General features: G+C 37.4%; 1 protein-coding gene across 10 annotated transcripts in view; it reads left to right on the top strand.

Moving 5' to 3' along the window:
* The window catches only part of WDFY3 (WD repeat and FYVE domain containing 3), a 250,654-nt gene that overhangs the window by 181,463 nt on the left and 42,358 nt on the right, over nucleotides 1–26,833 (top strand). For 9 of the 10 annotated variants that reach the window (XM_057728829.1, XM_057728822.1, XM_057728824.1 and 6 more), the window contains 10 exons: nucleotides 7,677–7,776; nucleotides 9,356–9,516; nucleotides 10,511–10,740; nucleotides 11,857–11,966; nucleotides 13,333–13,515; nucleotides 14,388–14,545; nucleotides 15,630–15,707; nucleotides 17,177–17,404; nucleotides 22,948–23,001; nucleotides 25,227–25,395. In XM_057728829.1, coding sequence (XP_057584812.1) covers nucleotides 7,677–7,776; nucleotides 9,356–9,516; nucleotides 10,511–10,740; nucleotides 11,857–11,966; nucleotides 13,333–13,515; nucleotides 14,388–14,545; nucleotides 15,630–15,707; nucleotides 17,177–17,404; nucleotides 22,948–23,001; nucleotides 25,227–25,395 — 1,471 coding nt within the window. The remainder of the gene's footprint in view (nucleotides 1–7,676; nucleotides 7,777–9,355; nucleotides 9,517–10,510; nucleotides 10,741–11,856; nucleotides 11,967–13,332; nucleotides 13,516–14,387; nucleotides 14,546–15,629; nucleotides 15,708–17,176; nucleotides 17,405–22,947; nucleotides 23,002–25,226; nucleotides 25,396–26,833) is intronic. The other variant, XM_057728825.1, reaches the window with a different exon arrangement.

Below are 26,833 nucleotides of genomic sequence, written 5' to 3'. Positions count from 1 at the left end.
AGAAATGCATTTACATCTCTTTTAAATTGTTTTTATAATAAGAGCATTAATAACCAAGCAACTTTCATGCCAAATACCTTTCAGATTTCTAATTCTTTTAGGTTGTAAAGGCAGAATATCCTGGGCTATGGAAATTTTTTATCCCAATGTGCTAATATGTACCCTATCGATTTGTTTCTCTTCTTTCTAATCCTCTTGGCATTTCTGTAATTCAGTGCTTTACACCCTTTCCCTGGATAGACCAAGAATTGACAAACTTTTTCTGTAAAGGGCCAAATAGTAAATATTTTCAGCTCTGTAGGCTGTACAGTCTCTCGCAACTACTTCACTCTGCCATTGTAGTTAGAAAGCAGCCGCAGACAATACTTAAACAAGTGAGTGTGGCTATGTTCCAGTAAAACTTTATATATAAAAACAGGCATAGGCTGAATGTGGCCCGTGGACCTTGGTATATCAGCTCCTTCCCTAGTCACTTACAGCAGCACTGTCTCCACAGCTTATAATTCCCCACTTCAGTTCCTCTTATGTATCACTTACGGTATTATCGCTTTTAGTATCCTGTGGGGCTTAAGACATGATGCATTGCACATAGTAGGTGCTCAGTATGCACTTACTGAATTTTCCCCAAGGCAGCAAATTTGTAGGTTGCTTGGTATGTAAGCTCAGGCCGCTATAACAAAATACCATAGACCGGGTGGCTTCAATAGCAGACAGTCATTGCTCACTGATTGTGGAGACTGAGAAGTCTGACGTCAGGAGGCCAGCTTGGTCAGGTTGTGGTGAGGGCCCTCTTCCTGGCTTGCAGATGGCTGCCTTGCTCTCACATGGCAGAGAAAGAGCTCAGGTGGTTCTTTCTCTTCTTATAAGGGAATGAATCCCCTCATGGGGACTCCCCATGACCTCACCTAAACCTGATTTCCTCCAGAAAGCTCCATTTCTTTAATATCATCACATTGAGGGTTAGAGCTTAACTTATGAATTTGGAGGGAGAGGACACAATCATTTAGTCCATTGCACTTGCTCATTCTCCTAGTAAGTGATGAGAACCTGATGCATCAGAGAACAAACCCTGGACTTCCCTGGTGGTGCAGCGGTTGGGAATCCACCTGCCGGTGCGGGGGACATGGGTTTGAGCCCTGGTCCAGGAAGATCCCACATGCCGCGGGGCATCTGGGCCTGTGTGCCACAACTGTTGAAGCCCACACGCCTGGAGCCTGTGCTCCACAACAAGAGAAGCCACTACAATGAGGAGCCTGTGCACCACAATGAAGGGTAGCCCCAGCTCGCAGCAACTAGACAAAGCCCGTGTGCAGCAGCGAAGAGCTGACGCTGCCAATACATAAAAAAAAATAAATAAATGAATTTATAAGAAAAGAAAAGAAAAAAAATAATAAACCCTAAGTGGTTACACTGCTAGCTCTAGAAATTGGCCATCCCTGAAAATCACATGTTCACCTAGAAAAATCTCAACAACAACAAAAATATCACAGAAGGGAATCTAGTATATAATCAGTTGCCTGTACATTCACTCGTTTGACCAATTCATATAAATAGGGTCAAGCAGTACATGCGAGAGCTCTGAAAATAAGGTTTTATGAACGATTCAGTCAGTGCAAAGGACTAACTGCTTTTCTCTGAGGAACTTCCCACACGCCACTGTGAGCAGTTTGACAACTGAACCTGCACTTTCTCTGCTCCCTCTAGTGGTGAAAACAGCTTTTTATTTGAAACTTTAAAACCCCAGCAGATGTTTTATCTTATTCATGTGAAAATATCTCAGTTTGATCAATTAAAAGAAATCACTATTGTAATTTAGGTACCAGTCATGCTAAGCATTTTAACCAGAACCACAGTGTTTAATATTGGCAGAAAAAGAATTGATTTCATCAATAATTTAAAAGCCTGCCTGGTGGAAACCTGTCCTCTCTGGAAACTTTAAAATAAGAAGAGAGATGGCTAGTATTTTAGTGCATGGGGTAAGAATTTGAAGCATTCTATGTAAAATAAAATGGTCATCAGAAAATAACAGGATAAAGTTCAGAATAGGTGTGTGTAAGAAAGCATAACTGAGCTAAAAAATAAAATACACACATGCAGAAGAAATGGAGTAAGTGTATGTATCCAGTGATAACTCAGTCATGTAGGAATCCTAATAGCTAATTAACTAGCAATGGATAAGTTGTATAACTGTCTTTTATTTTGGTGTTCTGTATTTTTCAGTAAGGAAGGTTTGATATGACAGGTGTTAACCTTGAGGTAACATTCTCATTGTTGTGGACACTGATTTGCCCTAAAGTGGAATTGTGTCTGATTGCACTAGGGAGTCAGGGGTGGTAGGGTGATATTTTAGAAAGAACGGGGTAGTGTCAGGATTGAATTTCTCAAGTAGATTATTAACTCCTTAAAGTTAGGGAACAAATTTTAAGTGTCCTTTCATCTCACAAAATTAGCGCGGTGCCTTAGTATGTTCTTCAAGTTTTTTTAAATCATTTAACTATAACTACATTCCTGGCAGTTCCCTAACAGGAAGATATGATACTGTCTAATAAGAGAGAGAAATTTGCTTTTACAAGTCAGTGCTTTGAGGAACTTCAAATCAAATACACACACAGAGAATACACATGCAAAAAATATTTAGTGAAAATGCTGTTCCACTCCATATCTTCCTAGGGGGTAAAAAGATAAATTACAAGCATATGATTTTGAATGTTACAGTTACAAAGTCGTTCTCTCTGAAGAAATTCAAGAAAAATATGATCCTGTATGTTTACCATTTACCTACATGAAGGAAGGTGTGTGAACCAACTGATTTTCAGTCTGATATGCTCAAGCCAGGCCACTTTCAGTCTTAGGACTGTTGGAATTTCATCATAAGATTATCTGCTTACTTGATTATTTCTATAAAAGAATGTGTGAAATTATCTTTATTAGCAGTCATTAAAAATAAAAGCTTTCCATTCATATAGACTGGCTTGAGTGTGAGTCAAGCCAAATACAAGGGAGGCAGTATGGGGTCATAGAAAGACCTGGTTTGAATTCTGGCCCTGTTGTTTATTTGTTATTTTTTTTTAATAAATTTATTTATTAACTTATTTATTGGCTGCACTGGGTCTTCATTGCTGCATGGGGCTTTCTCTAGTTGCAGCGAGTGGGGCTACCCTTCATTGTGGTGTGCGGGCTTCTCATTGCAGTGGTTTCTCTTGTTGTGGAGCCTGGGCTTTAGGCAAGCAGGCTTCAGTAGTTGCAGCACACAGGCTCAATAGTTGTGGCTCACAGGCTTAGTTGCTCCATGGCATGTGAGATCTTCCTGGAGCAGGGATCAGACCCGTGTCCCCTGCATTGGCAGGCAGATTCTCAACCACTGCGCCACCAGGAACGTCCTCCTGTTGTTTATTATGTAAACATTTTTATCTCACTGAGCTGAATTCATTCTCTGGAGAATGATATCATGTACTGTCTCCTCTGCATGATTGTTGTGAGAGTTAAATATCTATAAATCACCCAGCAAAACTATTTTCAGAAATTAAACATATGCCGCTTATAGCTGTGTAACCTTGGCCCAGCTGAGTTCTCTTCACCCCCTCAGTTCTCTTCACTGCCTGTCTTTAAAATAGTATAAAAATGGAACTTGTCTCTGAGGATTGTTGTGAGAATTAAATAAGATGATACACTTAAGATTTATAACACAGTGTCTGGCACATAAGACTTCCTCAGAAATCAAGTGTCCCGTGTTGGCTTATACGAGGGCGTCCAGTGACTCTTCCCCAGCTCCGCTCCACCAGCGTCCTCTGCTGCCACCACCGGGCGTCTCCTGAAGGGCCAAACGAATTTGCTGCACAAGGCCGTGGAAGGAAAGTACCTGAGAACAGATCACGAAGTACTTGTATATACCTGAAGGAAAGAAAGATCATGAAACGAAGGAGGCCGATTTGGAGTGTGTGCTTGTCTGATAGCATTTTTCCGTCGTCTGAGGAGTTCACTGCTTTCTGCTCCAGCCATCTTCTAAAAGACCTTCCCATTCACACTAAAGGGAAGCCCACCCTGGGTGACTGCAGAGCAATAAACAAACCAAAAAAGTGGCAAAAGTGGGCAAAGAGAGTGCTATAAAATAACTGAGAGAAGAGAAGCCAGTCAGGGGGAGTACTGCGGTCAGAACGACAAAGCTCAGAATCCTCTTCTTTAAAGGCTCTAGCCTGTTACAGAAACGGCGCAGAACGCTAAAGGCCTTCCTCGCAGAGACACAGGGCTCTCAGCCACGGGCAGTGGACACACATGGGCCGTCTGGCCTGTGCCCATGAAGGTTCTGCATGCTGTCCCCACGCCTCTCAAAGGAGTCTTTGAAGACTGATGTTGTTGACTGGCTGCACTGTTTTCTCTGGGACGACAGATCTGACAGCCAGAGGCCAGAGCAGAGCATAGAGCTTACCCTCTCTTCATTCAGCCCTGAATTCATCCTGGTTGTCTGGTGGGCCAACCAGGTTTATATAAAAAAGTGATGGAGAGGTTGTAGGAGAGTTGCTCTTGTTGTGCATTTGTTAACTTCAGAACGGAGATTTTTAATAGCCCTGGAAGAGTATGGAATGGCAGGTGAGGCAGTGAACTTTGGTGTCAGAGAAACTGAGGTTTGAAACCTAGTTGTGATTTGACCAAGTGACTTGACCTCTCAAAGCCTCAATTATCTCATCTCTCAAGTGGAGATGATAGTATCTACTTCAAAAGGATATTTTTCAGAATGAGCTAAGGTACATAAAACTGAGCACTGTGTCTGGTACATAATTATAGTTCAGTGAATTATTTAAAAATGAATTATTAAAAAAAAAAACACCCAAGACAACTATGCATGCACTCATAAAGTCTTAAGTCCTTTAAAAGTTAAGCTACTATGAGTCTCAGCAAGAACATTTGAACTTGGCAGTTAGAGCCAATAACAGAGTTAATTCTGGGTCATGGTCTTTCATGAAACTGCTTCAGTGATTGGAATCAGAGGATTAAGTGGTGACTGAGTCAGTCTTAAATCCTTTTAGAATACAAAATAATGCTTTTTTTTAAATGTGTTTTTTTTAAAATAAATTTATTTTAATTGGCTGCGTTGGGTCGTCGTTGCTGTGCGCGTACTTTTTGCATTTGCAGAGAGCGGGGGCTACTCTTTGTTGCAGTGCACAGGCTTCTCATTGCAGTGGTCTTTCTTGTTGCAGAGCACGGGCTCTAGGTGTGAGGGCTTCAGTAGTTGTGGCACGCAGACTGAATAATTGTGGTTCGCAGGCTCTAGAGCAAAGGCTTGGTAGTTGTGGTGCACGCGCTTAGTTGCTCCGTGACATGTGGCATCTTCTGGGATCAGGGCTGGAACCCCTGCATTGGCAGGTGGATTCTGAACCACTGTGCTACCAGGGAAGCCCCAAAGGATACTTTTTAATTAAGTAAAAAGAAACATATTGACAGATCGAGCTACTTCTCTATGTTCTATGTTCCCTGCTTTACATACTTTGAAACTTTGTCTAATTAAGATTTTATAAACCAGCTCATTACTACTTATCCCATTAGCCATGTTGAGTTGATTATAATCCTGAATGAGTATTGCTGTCTTCATGGGTGTTTAAATCCTCCTGTGAGTGGAGAGCCTTACTCCTTTAGTAAATTTTGATCGCTCAAGCTGTTTGATAAAATGGTCTCTGATCCGTTTACAGGGTAGTCCTCATAGACCCATCAGTCTGCCACTGCTCACTTGAAAGTCCTCACTTCCCCTTCTGTTGACAGGGTGGGGTCTTGACGTACTGTCAGCATGAGGAATAGGCAGGCCTTGGCCCCAGCTCTTTTGCTGACCATTTCATCAGTTTGTTCAACTACACAGGAAAATGTATTAAGATTATAAACAACATGTCATGACCTTCACTTTTTCCCAAATTATTCTAATTCCAAACCAAACTCCTAAGAACTAATATTCTTTTAACTGTTACTAGACCCATATTTTGTCATTTTAAAACAAAATAAATGTTTTATCAGAAAAACAGAAATGTTCATTACATCTTTGGTTGATGTTTGAATCCTTAGAATAATATCTTTGATCTGAGTATGGAATTCTGATTTTAACTGCTTTTTTTAAACGTTTGAAAATCAGAATAGAAAGAAATCCCAGTGGAACAGATTTTAACTTTAAATGCATAAAGCAGAACAGTGTTGTGTAGCCCACTTTTCTGACATAGTCATAAACATAGTCCTCGACCTGTCTGTGCGAGTAGAAATAGATCTTTAACTTCACCTGCAAAGCATTAGTACTCTGCTTGTAACTACAACATCCAGGTCTCTTTTTAAGAAACAGTTTTATGTTTGTTTATTGAATCGTTCAATATCCAGCGCCTGTCCAAAGCCACTTAACACAACTGACATTTGAGAAGAGTGACAAAGGGATCTTTCCTACCTTTCCTACCTGTGTTCCCAGTGCTTTGCCACCTCTCAGATTAGAGACTGGAAACTTACTCACTTGGATCATATCACCCTAATTACCAAAAGGAATGAAGAGAACTGTAGTTTAACTTTATGCCCTAAGCTTTTTTTTTTAAGAACTTTTATTGAAATACAGTTAACATTCAATAAACTGCATATATTTAGTGTACAACTTGCTATTTTTTATTATTAATGTATATATGGCAGTCCCAATTGCCCAATTCATTCCCCCTCAACCCTCCCTGCTTTCTCCACTTGGTGTCCGTATGTTTGTTCTCTACATCTGTGTCTCTGTTTCTGCCTTGCAAAACCAGTTGATCTGTACCATTTTTCTATATTCCACATATATGTGTTAATATACAATATTTGTTTTTCTCTTTCTGACTCACTTCACTCTGTATGACAGTCTCTAGGTCCATCCATGTCTCTACAAATGTCCCAGTTTCATTGCTTTTTACAGCTGAGTAATATTCCATTGTATATATGTATCACATCTTTTTTTATCCATTCATCGGTTGATGAACATTTAGGTTGCTTCCATGTCCGGTATGCCCTAAGCTTTTATTCAAGATAATTTAAAAAATCATCTTTGTACTATATAAAACTTATCAAAGGTACAACCTATAGGGTTGTTCATTGTCTTCTTTATAAAAACCCACAGGGAACGTACTTTTCAGAACAATCATAGGAAAACATCCTTTCTGACTATCTAGTGTGCTTCCTTTTTTATAGATAATAAAAAGCTTTGTAAATCATATTTTTTTTCTCGTTCTTGACCCTAGGCAGCTTAAAGCAAAATTGTGTGCTTAGTTAATTTTTTGATATAAATACTCCCCTCCCCATTGACTTTACTTTCTTGGTTACTAGATTCCTGAGCTTTTGTGTTTGTTTAAATGGGTTTATGATTTATTTTATCTGTATCTCATTAGAAACTGCCAGATCTCTTTTCGAAGTGAGGTATAATAATAGATTTCAAATATTAAATACTTAAAATGTTTAGAAAACTGGTTTTGGAGGAATGGATTCAAGAGAAGGTATTGTTTCACCTTTGCTTCATTTTTTTTTTTTTTTTTTTTTTTAATGTATGGTCAGAAAAATAAGAGAGAGTCTAAGCATACATACCATTTTTTCATGACATAGTCTGTTACTTACCAGCAGTTTTTTAAATGTAACTGTGGTTGAGCCTTACCTTTGTTTACTTGGTTCTGTTTCTAATTCTAAATTTTATTGACTAGGCTTCCCCTGAAAGATCAACAAGAACTCAGCAGAAAGAATTTCAGACGTACATTTTGGATAGTGTGATGGACCATTTGCTTGCAGCTGATGTTTTATTGGGTAATATTATGTTTTATTTTCACTTTGTTAAAAGTACCTAGGATAACTTCCCTTCCTATCTAAACCCCAAGTATACTGCTTTTTTAACTTCATCTTTTTCCTTCTTGTCTAAGCTTTTTCCCGCTCTTACTAGTATTTTCCTATAATGAGGAAAAGGCCCATCCAGCTCCTTCCTTTGAACCTGGGATAAAGGATCAACAGGGAGTACTTAAGTTGCTTGTCCACATTCGTATGCTCAGAGGTGGCAGGAAGAGGACAAGGAAAGAGAAAAAATGTTTTTAAAACCATATTACATGAACAGGCTATATTTCTATGACTTATCTAATACTTTAAAAAATTAACTTACTGTAATATACTTACAAATAAACCAGTTGTGAATGTAGCACTCTGTGAATTACCACCCAGACCACACGTAAGCCCACAGAGGTAGAAATGAATTACCAGCACCCTCAGAAACCATACCTGTTAGTGGCATTATTTGGTCATAGGTTTCCACATTATTCTTTGGAATGGCTTTCAGGACATAAATTCAAAGCACATTAAAAAGTTTTTCCTGTATGTCTCTGTCTATTTACAATAAAACTACAGAACTTGATACATTTACAGTGGAGCTAAAACGCATATGTAAAACAGTGATAAAATTTAAAGGAGAAGGAAAAGTAATGATTTAGCATATTTGCTAGCTGAATTTCTGGTAATTATATTAATGATAGAACCTCCATGCTATTACATTATTTTTTTTTTTTTACAAAGTAAATTTGCCCAGAAAATCTTTAGTGTTGTCATAACTTGCAATGCTCAAAGCATGGTGTCAAGTCAGACTTTTGTGTTTGTTCTTATTACCTGAAAATCTTATGTAGTATCAGTCTTACTACATAAAGACACAGAACGAAGAGTTTTGCGTCATGTAGTGATTTAGAGTTAGGTGGGATTAATAATTACAGTCAGTGAAGGAGGGGCTTAAAGGGGCATTCTCCGTTGGAGGAGGAGCCAGGAGGATTAGTCTTGAGGCAGTATGTACACAGCAAGCACACTGAAGACTCTGGGGCAGCTTGTAGAAAAGAAGCAGTGCTGATGGGAGTCATGCAAGGGGCTAGAGGTACCCCTTGACACCCACCACTGATCGTAGTTTATTTTTTACTTTTCTTCTGGACCTCTCTTCTGTCTGTATTACTTCATTGTGCTTAAAGGTGTGTTTGATGATTTGTTTTATCCTTTATTAGTTAAACAATCAATTTACAACTAATAAACTGGCTTAGTTTTTCTCTCAAAGGGAGGCTGTCTGTCACTGGCAGTTTAAGCTAAAGAACGGTTTGCCTATCAGACTGTCAAGGCAATAAGAAACTTCACAGTCTCATCCACAGCACTTTTATCCTGCAGAAATTATTTCTTTCAACATTTATCATGACTTCCGGCCATGAACATCATGTTGCTTAAAGTAGCATATAAGAGCTGATGGTCTTATTTCTAATGGTAGTAGATGTACTCATTTTTTGCCTTAGTGTGATTTGTTTGAGGGTCTGGTCTTGGGCTGGTGGACATCAATTTTCTTAGACCTTTTTTTCCTGCTGGAATTTAGGGGAAGATGCATCTCTGCCTATTACCAGTGGAGGAAGCTACCAGGTATTGGTGAACAATGTGTTTTATTTCACACAACGTGTGGTGGACAAGCTTTGGCAAGGCATGTTCAACAAAGAATCTAAACTTCTTATAGATTTTATAATTCAACTAATTGCACAGGTAATCCATTGTCATATAGTTGTAAAGTACATGTTTTCCTATTGAAAAACTTTGCATTAGGTGTCAAAATTGTTGGAAAAAAGTGTAACTAATAAGATAATGAAAGTTGACGTTCAGTGTAAAGCTCAGCTTATTGGAAGTGAGTAAAACGCAGATCTGTGACCGTTCCCCCCTTACCCGTGGCCTGGCCAGTGCATAAAGCTTCCTCGTTCACGCTGTGGACTCCCACTGCCTTCCCCACGGGTATTGCTCCTTGCTACCCACGTAGCTGGATAGCTTCCTTTTGATTTAAAAACCTGGAGTTAATACAGTTTGATAGATTCTTATAGTGTGATGCATGAGGTGTGTAAAGATTTAAAGAGCGTGCAGAGTTGGTACTAGAGGAGTATTGTCTTCTTGTAATCAAACCTTTACAAAGTGCGTTGTAGTCCTTGTTCCTGTGAAGATGTCATTTTAGTGCGTGTTTGTGGTACCTTTGCCCAATTTGGCACAAGTGATAAATATTATTCAACACACAATATAGAAAGTGGGAAATACTGTTGTTGTGTGTTGTTAGCACGTGGTGCAGACACACACGTCACCCAAGAATTTTTTAAGAATAAATTTGTATTTAAGCCAAAGAGAAACGTTCTCAAGTGAGATGAAACTAGAATGTCAGAAGTTTTTTTACTAACATTTTAGGTAATTTTTTTTTTTTTTCCAGTAATTTTGAGTAGAGCTTGATCGCCCTTACGAAACTTGAGGGGTAGGAGACTGTCTGCAGCTCTCCTCAGCGGGAGATTTATTTACACATAGCACTCATCTCATTATATTACATTTATGTGTCTCTTGGGTTCTGAACCTCATAAAAGCAAGAGCTTTGTATTTTTTAACTTAGCGCCCCAGTACTTAGCATGGCATCTGGTACATAACAAATCTAATAAATGTTCAGGTATGAATGATAAGCAGATTTTTTTTTTTGTCCATTTTACTAAAGTATCTCTCATATCTTTAGTCAAAAAGAAGATCCCAGGGATTGTCACTGGATGCGGTTTATCACTGCCTCAATAGGACCATCTTGTACCAGTTCTCCCGGGCGCACAAAACCGTCCCGCAGCAAGTAGCTCTCCTTGATTCGCTCAGGGTCTTGACTGTAAACCGGAACTTGATCCTGGGCCCTGGGAATCATGACCAAGAATTCATTAGCTGTCTGGCTCACTGCCTCATTAACCTGCATGTTGGAAGGTAATGCTTTTCGGTTCAGTTTGAATTTGTCTTTGATCTTTTTCTACCAGAACTCTTTGTTCTACTTTTTTGATTTTTAACATTTCTTTTTCCTTTAATCTCAGTTTTACTTGAAACTAAATGAGAAGGTAAAAGACAGGTATTGAACTTTTGCAATGAAATAATGAGTATGTTTTTGCCTTGATTTTCTGTATCTTTTAAATTTTTGTTAATCATGTCACATATAATTTTAAAATGAGAGCTTGCTTTTAAAATAAATTTGATACACACTGTTGGAGGTTAAAGGGGTAAAAAGATAAGAATGCAATGAATGTAATATATGTTAAATGGGTAAAATTAGTATTTTTCCATTGATTGCTTTGACAGGTATTTCTTTGGGGTCTGCAGGGAGCCAGGCAGTGAATTAGGGACTGGGGTGAAATGCAGATAAGACAGGCCCTGTGGCAGGTCTTGGAGCCTGCAGTCTAGGAGGGAGGACCGGTAACTGAGCAACATGCTCTGCCAGAAGCATGGTGCTTTGGGAGCACACAACAGGTGCCCCTAGCCTGGAAGAGACACCCGCTGAGTTACAGCTTCAGGCTGGTTGAGGAGGAAGTTAATCCTCCAAAGAGAATGGGGAAGAGTGATGTGGGAAGAAAGAGTCATCTCTGCAGTTGCCCAGAGGGCAGAAAGAATGTGGCACATGTAGGAAACTGCAAGTATTTCACTGCTGCTGGAGTGAAGAGTGGTGAGATAAGAGATGGGGGAGGGGGCACAGGCAGAGGAGGAGAATGTTCTTAAATGAACTTGTCATAATTTTTAGGTAAAATCGTTAATAGTGATCAAAAAGCATCTTAAATAGTAAGATGCTCATCTTAATGCTCTACTTTAGTTTCATTACATTTAGTTAAGTGGATTTGTGACATCACCCCTTAAAAATGGCATTTTTATGATAATTAGAAGTTCTGTTTTGTGCATCTGCTGAATGTCTGTCTGCCAATTTTGGCACTTTGTGATAGAGCCGGCACTTTGTGATAGAGCCAGCACTTACTGGTAGCTGCAGAGTAGTACTTAGTCATTACAGTTTTCAGCTACAGTAATTTCCTTCACATAGTTTAAACTCCCTGAATTTTTCAGCAACGTGGATGGGTTTGGACTGGAAGCAGAGGCTCGCATGACTACATGGCACATCATGATCCCCTCGGACATCGAGCCAGATGGTGGTTACAGCCAAGATATTAGTGAAGGTAGTTATTGCAATTTTTTCCCCCTTTTCTCTCCACTCATTTCTGACTTTTAAGATGTAAGCAAATAAACTGACTTCAGAAACTGCCACCATTACAACTGATCTCCCCATAGAGCACACCTGAGCGTATACCAATATGCCCACCAGCATACACCAACATGCTAGCTGTACCTCTCCTTACGCCAGCATGAGTAAACCACTAACCACCGATATTGCTTGCCCTCCACATTTCATAGTAACACCGGGCAACTTGGTAATACTTACATTTGCACAAGTAGTAGTGCACATATAACACTAACTTGGCGCTTACCATTAGGAGAGCTGGCTGTTGGTAATATTTGGCCAGTTACAGTAAAAGCAGATATTACTTGAGACAGGTTATCAGTATTACTGTTTTTATTCTTTCTCCTTTTTTAAAATCTGTTTTTCCTACTGACTTTGTAAGTATCATGCATTAAAGGCTTTGGGTGGATTGATTTCTAATTTCTAACATTGTTCAGTTGAAAAGATAATTACAGAATTGTTTGTCTCTCCAGCAATATAGTATGGTAATTTTGCATATGATTTTATTGTTTGTAGGTCCAACACTCATTCTTTCATTCACTTAAGCATTAATTTGTTTTCTGTTCTTTCAGTAAAATTTCTTGAACCCCGGACACTGAGGACACAGTAATTGTTTTCACCCCGCCAAGGAACTAAGTCTAGAACACTGGTTCTCAAAATGAGGTGCTCAGACTAGTAACAGCGGCATCATTTGGGAACTTGTTAGGGAAGCAGATTCTCTGGCTCCGCTCAGATCTTCTTAGTACTGAGTACTCAGATGTTCTGTGGGGTGGAAACCAGCAGTCTGTTTGAACAGCTTTCCTGGTGATTCTGGTGCTTGCTAAAGATTGACTGGTCTAGAGCAGGAGTCAGACAAATTAGCAAGGAGTCCAAAGCAAGGTGGAATTTAATAGTGAAATCTCTAAAAATATTTATTTACTGTTTCTTTCCTTTTGCAAAATAGTCAGGGACAAGTAACTTATTTGTGAATATACCTTAAATATTTAGATCTAAAATTTACTTTTAAGTGGGGAATAAGTTCTTTTATAGAAGAAGCTAGACAATGAAATGTTTATGTAATTTCCAGTTTTATAAATAAAAATGCAGTCTTTTTGCTTGAATATAAAGATTTTTAAGTTTTCCAAGTAGCCAACCACATTCTTGGTAACCTGAATAATCCTTTTTTACTGAATTGGCTATGATGTGAAGCATTTTTTGGACAATTAAGTACTTTATATATCTAAGTTGAAATTCTTAGATATAAAATAAGAAAAATATACTGTCTTTATATTCTTTCTGATTGGTTTCTGTTTTTCATTTCCTAGGGCGTCAGCTTCTCATAAAAGCTGTCAACAGAGTTTGGACTGAGTTGATTCATAGTAAGAAACAAACCTTGGAGGAGCTTTTCAAAGTCACTCTACCTGTGAATGAAAGAGGCCATGTGGACATAGCTATAGCAAGGCCGCTCATTGAAGAAGCCAGTTTGAAGTGCTGGCAGAATCATCTAGGTAAGAAAGCTTACATATACCATGTAACCAGGAGAGTTACACACGACTGTCATATACGGGTGCACTTTAGATATGAAATTAAAACTTTTCCCAAAGGATGTTAGGATGGCAGTAGAAATGAAAATCAGTACAGTATGGCCCATTCTAGAATGATTGTGCTGAGATTGGGCTTTTCTTCTTGGGTTTTTAAAAAAATCTGAGCTGTATTATACATTAGGCATCTGTGAGCTTGGTAAATAATACACTGCTCACAACTTTAGTATGGTCACCATCTTGGCCATGAGTCCACTTATCTGTAATTCTGAATTTCAAAAAGCCCTGAAAATCCAAGGTGTTATTATTGATTTGATGCCAAAACTCACTTGGTAGCAAAACCTAACCTATCTTTTTGTATCCTGCTAGGCATGAATATTCATACATTTTGCTGTAGAAATATTAATTATTATATTATTAATCATGCTTTATTACCCTAGACCCTCTGGCGATATTATATAATATACAGCATATGTACTGCATCCCTTTTTAAAATTCAAAACATTCTGAATTCCAAAGTATACACAACACTAAAGATTTTAGGTAGCAGACTGTGAGTTGTTATTAACATAGAAACTGATTACAGGTAAAATAAATTTGCATATCATTGCAGCGCTATGAGATTTCAGCCAAATGGGAGTTCAACTAGTATAATTGTCAAGCAGCTATCCTTGTACAGGATAAGTAAATGTCACATCTAAGAGAGTGTTTGCATCTGTAACATAAGCTGCTTTTGATAACTACAGAATTGTGGTTTGTAACCATGATGCAAAAGTATTAAAACGAAGGCTAATAAATACATGGAGAAAGTGTAAAATACTCTAATTTTAATTTTGTAGCCCATGAAAAGAAATGCATAAGTCGAGGAGAAGCTTTAGTGCCCACCACGCAATCCAAATTGTCCCGTGTCAGCAGTGGCTTTGGTCTTTCCAAGCTAACGGGGTCGAGAAGGAATCGCAAGGAAAGTGGGCTTCATAAACACAGCCTTTCCACCCAGGTATATTGTTCAGTTTTATTTTTGATATTAGTAGAAATTTGTATTTCAAGGTTTAGTTGTAGTGTTTTACATAATACACTTAACACATGCAAGCATATGATTTGAAATGGAAGTTATCTGCATTTTTGCTTTAGAAGAGAGAGAGAAATAGCTCAGGTTGTAGGGCCTTCTCCCATTTTATTATCATAGAATTGCATTATGAGTGTTGTGTACTTACATCCATTTCATAACTGGACATAAGATGAGATTCCGATATTGATATATGATCAAACTATGGATAATTTTTTCCCAGTGTTTTCAAACTTTCAGTCATTTTAAGTTATATACATTTTTAAGCAATAGCAGACAAAATGGCTTTTTATTTTTTATAATTTTGTTGTACATACCTGAGATTGATTTTTTTTTTTTTTAACTCACCTACCTCCAGCATTTATTTCTTCCTCATCAAACTGTCTCTGCCATCCCAGAGTCATAATGGCAGCTGTGGAGTAGTCTGGGCGAAACCATGTGTATGAGTCATTCCATGTGTCAGGTTGGGTTCCCCAGGAAGCACACTCTGATATGGGGTTAAGTGTGCAGGATACTTATTAGGGGTGCCTTTGATATCTGTGGATGGGAGGAGAAGGAAGCAGGATTGGTCACAGGGAAATGTCAGGCTACGGGGCGGGTCTGACTCAAGTGGGGCTTTGGTACCAAAATGACGTGAGGGTTGACCTTTACTGAGCTCAAGTGGCTGAGCCTACTCGCCTCCAAATCAGCCAGTGAGTGTGGGGTGCCCCGCAGCCCCCTGCAGCTGAGGTGGTCCCTGCAGTACTGGCAGTGCTCCCAGAGGCTGTGGCAGTGAGCCTTTCCTTGAAAGGGGCGCTGGGGGGTGCGGGGTGTATGGATCGGTGTCCGTCACAGAAGCCTCCGTCAGATTCATCACGTAATTAATCTTTCAGAGTTTTTTGTGGGGTTTTTGGGCTGTTGTTGTGGTGCCTTCAATAGAAGTTTAACTAATTTGGGGCCGTTATTTCAAGTCTAGTTAACATTTTTTTCCAGGAAATCCGTGAAATATTAAGACTCTTTTTCCACCCATTGTTAGGAGATTTCTCAGTGGATGTTTACACACATCGCTGTTGTGCGTGACTTAGTAGACACACAATATAAGGAATATCAGGAGGTAAGAATCGTAATCACAATAAGGGTTTGTTTTGCATTCCTTGAGTGAGAAAAGACTGTTTCCCTTGATATCTTGCTACTGCTTTTAAGAGTATATTGCTGAAGTGCACTCATCATCACATGATGTTTTTGGTGATCTCTGCCAGCAGCTGCTTTGGCCATTGGTTTTAAGATGGAAAGACTGGAACTTCCTATAGGCAGACTTATTAAAAAGTGACAGACTGGAGATCAGCACAGCTGAATCCTAATGACATTCACTACCAACATATTGCACCTGTTTGTTCCTAATAAAAATTAAAATATTGGAAAGACCCCTCTCTTTCCATGAAAATGTGCATCATGGTTTCAGAGAAGTCTCTTAAAATTCTAAAAATGTAAAAGATATTTTTTATTACAAGTGCTTGATGATTTTGTCAGTAAGAAATAACTTCAGTGAAATCCTGTTGATGAATTCATAATTACTCAATGACTTATCGTAAGTATTTTATTTCCATTGCAGCTGAGTTGTATCTAGTAAAGATTTCTGAATGATGAACTGCTAATATTTTATGGGCATGATGCTAGATACTTAGTTATTATGGGGGATTTTCTCCAGCCAGGAACACATAAGTAGTGCTATGGTATCAAATAATATCAAGATTACTCCTTCAGTAATCATTATTGTTAGTTGTACAGTGTAGAGAGATCTTTATTCTTAGACTTAAATTGTATATTTATATTCCATGAATCATTAGATAAGTTAGTTTTAAGCATCTGCTGTTGAAATGTTACACATTTTGGCATTTGACAAACAGAAAGAAGTTATTCTGAGTCATAAATTTCCATTTAAGTAAGGTGGTTTGGATCTATCCCAGTGGCCAAGTAAAAATGGTTTTCCTTTTATTTTTACATGAATGTTAAGTTCCCTTTCAGAGCTGCATGTGTATATTCTTTACCCAAAATTATTGGAAATGGTACAGTGATTACCAGGAATCTAGTGTGTTGGCAGTATTTCTTGACCTGGCTTTCTAGATTTTCTTTTATTCATATTCTAGTAACTGTTTTACAGTTTGAGGTGGGGAGGGGGATTCATCCTTAAATTACTATCTTTATTAACTCACACGGAACAAGCCATTTCCATGTATCCTCATAAGTAATATCACCATCTTCCCTGTGCCCGAGTTACGAGTTCCTTCAGCCCTCTGGTCGTGTGGGCTGCACACGCTGCCCTGTACAAGTCGTCCATGTCCTGTATGCGTACACTTGGTGCTGAAATAATCACCTTGGGCCATCACTAAAACCCCACCTTCTCACAAAATCCGCAGCTTGCTTTAACCATAAATAATGTCGTTTTACTTTTATAGTATTGACTGAAATGACGTGGGATTGGTTTTTGTTTCCAGATATTAACTTGGTTTTAGACTTAGAATTGTTGTTTTAATGGTTGCTCCTGTTTTTGCTTGAAAACCAACCTGGACTCCCTCTCCTTAGCGTCAGCAAAATGCCCTGAAGTACGTGACAGAGGAGTGGTGCCAAATTGAGTACGAGCTGCTGCGGGAGCGGGGGCTGTGGGGCCCCCCCATCGGTTCCCACCTCGACAAATGGATGTTGGAGATGACGGAAGGGCCCTGCAGAATGAGGAAAAAAATGGTGCGAAATGACATGTTTTATACCCATTACCCTTACATGCCGGAAACGGAACAAGAGACAAACGTGGCGGTGAGTGCACAGAATTCAGCATTTGTAACAATGCTTCCAAGTTTTCCTTCTTTTCCAGCGTTTTTCCCTTATTAGGTCAATTACATAAAATGCCTAACTTAGAAAATCAATGGACTGTATTAAGTTGATAATGTCAGGGTGGTGGCAGTGGAATGAAAATGTGCAGCAGAGAGACTTCACAGTGAAGTGATTTGGATCGTAGACCCTGGAGCCAGCTCCCGGGTTTGAAACCTGCCTGTGCCACTTCATTAGTTGGTGACCTAGTACCAGCTTCACTAGCTGGTGACCTAGTACCGGCCACTTTAACCTCTTCAGGTTCTGCTTTCTTTATGCCTAAGTTGGAGAAAATAACAGTTCCATATTAGAAGCTATTAGGAGGATTAAGTTAATTAAAATTATTGAAGTACTTACAGTAGTGTCTGGCACAGAATAAGCTCTGAGTATTAAATAAACATTGCCACTAAGCAATATTCTTTGAAGAAATACAGAGCACAGTTAAAGAATAATAATAGCCTGAGTGTGTAGATCTTCCCATTTATGTTGAGAAGCTTCATCACTGGTTCCATGGGTATAAAACAAACAACATTTGCCCTCGAGTTCCCTTTTATTCGGACAAGTTGCCATCATTGAGACTTTGCACTGGCCGGAAAAATTCTGTCTAAACCGATCATGATCCAGGAACCATGTTTTTATGTTCAGGAAAATACAGTCTTCCCTAATAAAGTCACAGCACATTTAGGAGGAGAAGCCCTTCGTGCTTTTAGTACTTTCACATTCTTGACTTTAATATGAGTCTCTCAACAATTGAGGAAACTAAGATTTATAAAGGAGACTTGGCACATATGTCTTCTAGTAAGTAGTTCAGGTCATATAGCATGAGACAACTTGCATTGTTCCAGTACCTCTTTTTCTCTCAACCAAAACCCTGGCTGCATTTATCTTGTGCTAATTGACTGCACATTTGTCCCGATGCTACTTAGAATATAGGTCTTAGACCTGCTAATATATAGTTAAAGATTTTTTAAGATAGCTCGCTAAAGTTTGCTTTTCTCAAAGCTATTCTGTTTTGTCAAGAATACCATACTTGGTAAATTTTAACTTACAGCACTATAATTTCTAATACTAGCGCACTATGTAGGGGAAAAAAAATACACCCATATTTTTGCAACTTTTTAATAGCACCTACTTTTGTCAGAGCAAACTAGCAATATAATCTCTAATACTTCATCTGTGTTCCCCAAATAAATAATTGAATAAGAATTTAAGCCTATAGCAGTTTGATAAAATATTTCTTATTGAGTTGATGCTCACTCAAATTGAATCCACTCAAGAACACAAAAATAGAAGATGAATGTTCTCTCCTAAATATTTGACCATTCACTATCTCTATGTAGCTGAGGCATATACTTTTTTGAGTTACATAACCATAGTATTTTGTGTTTTTTTAATGGTGTCTACTCCTTTCTTTCTTTTATAACAGTGTTACTTGTTTTACAGAGGTATATTTGAAGTTCTATATCAGATAAAAACAAAATAACCTATTCAGAGTTCACATTTAACAACCTTAGTATCATTAGCATTTTACCTAAGCCAAGGAGTTCACCAGCGTGTGAAATCCAGTCTCAGAAATAAGTATGTACCATATGGAACTGTTTTTTTTTTTTGTTGTTTTTTTTTTTACCAGATGGGTTACATATTGGAAAATACAAGGCAGACAAGAAATGTTAAAGATACATTTACAAAAAAGGGGAAAAGCTGGTGGGAAGGGGAAATGATTACAGATTGTGGAATTCGTGCTGCTTGGTTCGTGCACAAGTCAAGGTTCATCTGCAGTGATGACGTTTTCTGAGTAAATGATGATTTTGGTGTTGCTAGTTCAAAATCTTTTATAAATTTGAAACCCCATTTAAGTGTTCACTTTTTTTTTATGGGCTATGCAGTCTGGCAACCTTGACAGCAAAGAAGATTCTGAAAGGTAGAAGCAGCTGCTGTCCCACTAGCTCCTATTGTGAAATCAAAAAAGGAAAGCAGATACTTGCAAAGCCCAATGAGCTTGATGCCCTGCAGAGCGGTTACTTGCAGTTTCGTGTATGTCTCATGACAGCCCTCTGAAGTATAATTATATTATTACCCCAGTTTTACAGATAAAAAATAGAAGCCTAGAGAATTAAGGAACCCCTTCTAGGTCACAGCTAAGTACTAGAGCAAGATATAATAACTATAGGTTGGCAGTTCCTCAGAAGTTGAATCACTCTTGAGAAAAGATTCCGATCTTTGGTGGTTTTGAGACATGATTAATAGAGAGTTAATTTCTTCCAGCCAGAAACCATATACTAGATTTTGTCTCTCTAATGCTAAAGAATGTCTAGAACTTAATAAATGTGGAGTGAATGGACTTACCAGCACTCTTTCTTCCTAAGTTAGATTTATCCATTGCTACCCATTCAGCATTCTTATAGAATTTTCCTACTTATTTTTCCACTGAAGAGGGCTAGAGTCGAATTTTGTGGGGTGTGGAGTTTATATAATTTGGGGAGGCTCTATAAGGAAAAGAGTACAAAATTATAAATACAAAATTACTAGGGCCCCACTTCCAGGACTTTGAAAGGAGCCCATGGGAAGTAAGGGCTGTTGAGGTATAAGCTTCATTCAGTTCACAGTAAATCCTCCTCTGCTCTGAACTGTATTAAATATTGCCTCACAGAGTTAGAGATGAGTCACATCTTCCTTTTCAGCTCCCATAAATGTGTTGCCTTCCTTACACCCATGTTTATAAAATATAAGCAGTACGTTTTGCAACATTACAGGTATTTCAGGTATAACAGGTGCAACCTAAAAATTGCTTTTTTGAGGCCTCTTGATAGGTAAAACAGGCTTTGCCTGGAATAAGGACAAATGATTTGATCTTTGCCTTATTAAGAACAATTATTGTTTTAAGTAACATTTAAATAGTGCTGTTTCTTGAACTGAACAAATACAGTGATGATTTAAAAGTTATTGTTTTAAAATTTTTGATGTGTTAGAAGTGAATCAAGTGATTATTTCTTTGGTCATTAAAGTTTTGTTTCTTAAACCTGGATAATGATATATATACTATATTAAAAAGTAGCTTACCTTTTATTAAAAGTTTTGAACTTCATTTTTTTACTTTTAAATTAGATGTTTGTTTATAGAATGTAGAACATATTTTAGTGTTTCATTTGCCACTGACATAAAAGCTTTGAAAGTTTATCAACTAAAATTGTTTTAATGAAAACAACAGTATTTATTTTTGTCCTGAGAAAAGTTATGTATGTGTGGAAAATTCTCTGATTTCACATAAAAATAATTTATCCCCCCCCCCTTTTTTTTAATCCCCTTTGCACAGCGACTTTCCTTAGGGGATCCTTTTCAAAACTAAAATAGCTGTACTGAATTGCAGTGTAATTCTGTATTTTAAGTGGTAATATTAGTTATAAATATTAAGATGTGAACCTGGGATATGATGAAAATACAAAATCTGGTTGTTTTTAAGCAGTTGACTAATTACTCTGAATCCTAAGGAAGGAGAATAAAATTCCATATTTTGCCATTTAAGAAATTAAAGTACTAAAATCAGGCTTTAATTCCAAAACGCCCTTATTTTCACAGAATAATAATCTCAAACAAATTTGCTATTCTTTGCAAATATTATTGGGGTAAAGACCTCACTGTTTCCCTATTAATGTTGGGCTGCTTGGGGCAGAACAGCAAACAACTTACCTGAACTTCCTTTCTAATTAAGGGAGTCTCATGTGGCTGCCTCCACATGTGTTTTTATATAATATATAGATGTCACAGGACTCATAGGGACTAAGCAGCTCCTTCAGGAAATTCCATTGCCAGCAGTATAGAAAAAATGGAAGTAAAGGGGCTATAAAATTATTTTCTGGAAATTCTGACTTTGAAAAATTTAAATTTCTACATAAGCATAATTACAATAATGACTTAGTTATAAAAGCTTTAAAGAGAGCGATGATAATACTAAAATTATTAGTGTAACATATATCTTTGCTGTTGAACACTGTACCTTTTAGTAAAATAAGAACCTCCGTCGGTGAGCAAATATGAGCTCATATGAGCAAATATGCATTAAACCAGCACCATGCCATATGCTGCAGGGAAAATACAAATATATATTAAACCAACACTGTGGCATATATTACAGGAAGAATACAATTGTGTACATGTCAGACCCCGCCCACATTCTGGTTGGGATATATAGGAGACATCAGAATTGGGTTTGACAATAGTAATTGATCATATTAGTTTATCATATATCTACCCAGTGATCTAACTTATTTTTTTATTTATTTCAAAATGAGTTGCAGAATCAGTACCCTTCACCCCTAAACACTTCTTTCCACATGCATATCAATAGAGTTCAGTATTTGCTCGTAATTCTTTTTCATAGACATAAATTTTACATATACTGAAATGTATAAATCTTAAGTATACCATTCAGTGAGTTTTAACAGTTGTGTGTGTGTAGTAATACTCGTGTAACCCAAACCTTTACCAAGATTGTGAACATGGATGTATATTTTAAAGATTATCCTTCAACATAAGGTATGCTTTTAAAAGTTTGCTTTTAAGGAGAGAGGTTTATTAAAACCATATTAAGTATGGTAGTTCAATGTTTGTTTTGCCAAGGGAAGCAAACATTTGTAAAAGCATTTCGCCTGTTCATATTTGCAGTAGGGAAAGGTACTAGAAGTCATCTCCAGATACAAACTGTGAAAATGAAGGGAAGTTGGAACGGTTCTTGGACGTGTTATTGTCTGTCTATAGCTGTCTGTGTATTTACATGCACAAGCCATACACTCCAGCTCAACAGATATTGCCTTCTTTTTACTCGAGATTTTATTCTGAGAATAAAATATAAAGTAACTACCTAATCCTTTAAAAAGTAACTTTTACAAAAACTTTTGGTCTGGAGGCTGATGATGGAAAGCAGGCTCCCTTCTGCTTTCAGCCTTCCTGAGGTCATAGCTGTGAGAGTAGCAAAGGAAGTAGGTCCTTGGACTTTTAGGGGAAGAGGATTTTTCACTAACAAGCACTTAGTGATCTCTGTGGTATGCGATATTATAGATAATAGTTTAAATCAGTTGCTTCTGTTATGAAACAGATCTTGGGATAAACACAGTGAAAGGTAGGTGTGAGGTAATAGCTAGCACCAGGTTCTGTTACCTGGTTTTCTGTTTTTTCCTTTGAAGCCATATAAAGACGTCCCTGTAAATCACGATACTGGCAGCCTGTGCTGACGTTTTGTCTGTGTGATTTTTAAGTTTGTTCAGTAGCCTTAAGAATTTTAGTGTAGTTTAAGCTGTACTTTAAAACTACTTTTGATAATTGAGAAGATAATCACAAGATGCCAAGTGATTATTTCAAGCAGCTTAGGATATCATATTAATTTTGTGTGAGTGCATTTTCCATATTCCATACAATCCTCGAGAATATTTTATTTTTGTGTTGTTCTTTGTTATTTTTTTCTGATGTGTCTATACTTAATACCCTGTTTTCAGTCTGAGATCCCAAGTAAACAGCCTGAGACACCTGATGATACCATTCCTCAAAAGGTAAAACACAAAATGCCGTAAAAGAATGCAAAATACTTGCAGTTTTTTGGGTGTTTTTTTTTTTCTTCGTTTGTTTTGTTTTGTTTTATTTTAGTGCATGGTAGTAGACTAACCTAAAGGGTTGACTTTGAATTTGTTGTTTCTGTAAGTTCCATAGAGTTGAAAAGTGAACTTCATTCATGCTGAGAGATGTCCTCATCTCTCTCGCTTTGTTCTGATTAGCTTTCTAGGGTCTGTGTGCTGCTCACTAACAGGCTGAGTATTCACTGCTCTCAGCGTGAGATGTGTACCGCTTCACACACAAACTAACAAGTCCCAAGGCATGTTAGTAATGGGCAGCCTGACACCACCAGATTTTTTTTCAGTGACTCATTTAATTCTTCTAGATATTGAACAGTATATATTTTGAGAATGCAAGTGTATTCTCTTTTAAAATTTTTCAGTCAGAAGGAACTAAATGGGAACTGAGTTTTATGATCACTTTTTAAAATACAATTTTAATTTATTTTAATTAATTTAAATTTATATAATTGTTTTCTTTTTCCAGAAAGATTCAGTGCACAATTCAATTAAAAATAAATGTAGTTCTTTCGAACACAGAAATATACCTCAAAATATTTAGGGGAAAATGCTTATAGTTCCAAATTTAAGTCGGATATGAAGTGAGTAACCAAGGAGATGTCATCCCACATCTGTTAGTTCATTGTCTTGCCCATCACTAACTATGCTTTCATCTTTTAAAAACTGAACAGTTTTGAGTTGAATATATTGTTAAATTTCATGTAGAGAATTGTTATAGTACAAAATTTACTACCCTGTTTTCATTTCAAAAATATTGCAGTGTTCTTATTAGTTGGTTCATCAGATCGATCCTTCCATAATTGTAATATTACTTTACATCACTTCAGTTCTTTCCTATGTTATGTAATATATTTCAGTTTTCATTTGCTGCATATCATTCATTAGTTAGCTCACAGCTCTCTTTGTTCTCTGACTCTATACCTGAAGTTAAAAGAAGGGTGGCTTGAGTTAGGCATCTTTTCATCTCAAAATTGGTTCAGTATTGTAGTCTAAATCTTCCAGCCAGTTGAACAGTTATTTTCCACATTAGTTGGAAATCATTTTTTAAAAAGGGTCTTGCTTAAAATAAGCATTCTTGTAAACAATACATATTAACTACCTGAATTGAAGAGTTAGGCTGATAGAATATTTTCAATTAGATATTCTTATTCAGAGGAAAGGTAAGATAATGTTTAGAAAGCGAAGGTCTTTAAGCATGTTTCAAACTCTATCTTTTTCTTAATTGTTAATTCAAAGTCTCGGTCTCATTCTGATCAAGGAACCTGTATACGTATAAACTTTTCCCTATGGTTTTACATTTTTGTAGGAATTTTAGACCTTAATTTTTCACTGTCTGTTATTTTAAGAAAAAAAAGTTTGGGTCAATTGGAGAACTTGTTTTTGGGATAAATATTAATTATTCTGGAAAGGAAATGCTCTTGTATCATATGCCAAAAAGTTAAATCTCTTCTAATGTTTCTAGGTAGTTAATTTCTTCTTCCACATGGACTTATATATGTTCTTGATATACTCATTTAGTTAGTACATTTATGGATCACGTTCTTTCACACAACAAACAACAAGGATGTTTTAGCAATTGGAGATACCAGCTTGGAGTGGCAGGCCAGCCAAACAGTGTCATCTGGCCTGAAGCTGGTTGATTCTATGTTGGGTCAGGACTCTGAAGGTTTGGGCCATTTCCAGAGTTCCAGTGAGACATGGAAATATGGGAAGGAACAGGGCAGCTCTGGGTCTTTGCCTCCAAATATCTGAAGTAAACACTCACACAGGTAATTCCAACTGAATGGATGGCCCTTCAGGCCTTACTTAGTTACTTGGAGCGGAAGCAAAGTTCCAGGCTCCTCACAAACTAGACATCCCCTTGCAACTTGATGCTTTCTGACACTGGGCGTTCTCTGTACTGCACTGATGCATCAGTGAGGCTGTACTATACTAACATGGAAACATTTGACTAAAGATGATGCATTCCTGTTTTCAGGAGGAACAAAGCTGCTAATATTGTTGTTTTATATATGTCTTTTAAAAATCAGTGCAATATAAAAATAGAGAAACTTAACCCAAAAGACTGTGGATTTACTGTGTATAATAGTCTATTAATTCCTGAAGATACGTTATCTCAGTCCTTTCCTTTTGTTGTCTCTTAGAAACCTGCTCGATACAGAAGAGCCATAAGTTATGACAGTAAAGAATACTACATGCGACTAGCCTCTGGCAACCCAGCCATTGTCCAAGATGCCATCGTAGAGAGTTCAGAAGGTGAAGCTGCTCAGCAAGAACCGGAGCATGGTGAAGACACTATTGCTAAAGTGAAAGGTCAGCCTTCCTCTCTGATTTTAATTAAAAACCATTTGGGAGCATTCTTTTTACTTGAATTTATATGAAAATATTAGCAGCTGTGAATAGTAGGGCCTACCTAGAAGTATCCGTGTACATTTTACTGTCATACCCTTCTTAAAGATTGATTTCTGTATCAGAACTAAAGAGACCGGCTCTTCTTTATTGCCTACAGATGAATGTAATGTGCCTTGTTGACTTGATAATTTTTTTTCACTGTATCTGGCAGAATTCTCAGTGGTACCTGATGTTTTAAGTTAAGACCCTGATAATGAAATAAAGATTTATGAAACTAAAACAACCAGTAAATATGTCATTAGTGCATATTAGCCAATAGTAAGAAGTAATGGTCTTTCTTCCAACAAGCTAAGACAGATTATTCCAAATCTATACTTTACGAACTTAGAAGACACGAATACGGTGATGAATTGGACTAAATCGCCGTGGACTTTTTGATTCTGTACTTCTGCATATGTGTGCCCTCTTCCTACAGCGTCTCTGTGATCCTGACCTACCCAGTCTTGAAGATACTGGTCAAACTGTCCTTCTCTGAAGCCTTTTCTAACTCCCCTGTCCTCCAATAGCATTTTGCTCATATCTTTTGTAGCAATTTCAGTGATTTCTTTCACTGCTTTATGTTTTCCTAATTTATAAGTTTCTCAGAGACAGAGATTATTTCTCTTCTCACTTTATAGATATTGGCACATGCCTAGCACAAAAATGGGGAATCAGTCAATATCGAATAAGTAAATCAATCCATTGTTGTAATTTTTTAAGCCTCTGATTTATCATAAATTCAGATGTCTTGGTGAGGTCTATAGATAAAGCCTAGAATTGTAAATTAAAAGAACTGTAAATTAAAAATTATTTTCAGACCTCATTGATAAAAAGCTAATAGTATATGACCATGTCAACAAAAAACATTTATCCACAACTGTGATCAGTTTCTCCTGTTATATTATACCTTTCTCTCTTGTGATGACTGTGAATTACTAAACATTTCATAATCGAGCTAACATTTTCATAGAATCCCTGAAACTTTTAGTAGTTGAACAAAGTTTTCAGCCTTGTCATTTCTTGACACTGTATTGGCAAAGTTACTGAGATGGGTTCAAAGTTGCATTTACTGGTTATAACCAAGATGTGTAACTCACAGAGTTTGTAATGACTTGTGTTTGTGTCATTGGCATTTAACTTCTCTTGGCCTCATTTTCCTAATCTCTCACTGAGCTAAAACCACAAATATCGGTGCCATTACTATGATATGCAAGATATTATACTAGATGTAGAGTTGGAGGTTTTAATTCATCAAACTAAAAATAAAGCAGATGGAAGCTTTTCCCCTGTGGATATTCTCAGCAAGACTTGATCTTTCTTGTTTATTATATACTGTTTCATATGTGAAAATGAGGTTCTT

Source organism: Hippopotamus amphibius, chromosome 3 (assembly GCF_030028045.1).
Source record: "Hippopotamus amphibius kiboko isolate mHipAmp2 chromosome 3, mHipAmp2.hap2, whole genome shotgun sequence".
Lineage (NCBI taxonomy): Eukaryota > Metazoa > Chordata > Mammalia > Artiodactyla > Hippopotamidae > Hippopotamus > Hippopotamus amphibius.
Note: the sequence above shows the minus strand (reverse complement) of the source record. Positions and strands in the feature narration are given on the sequence as shown.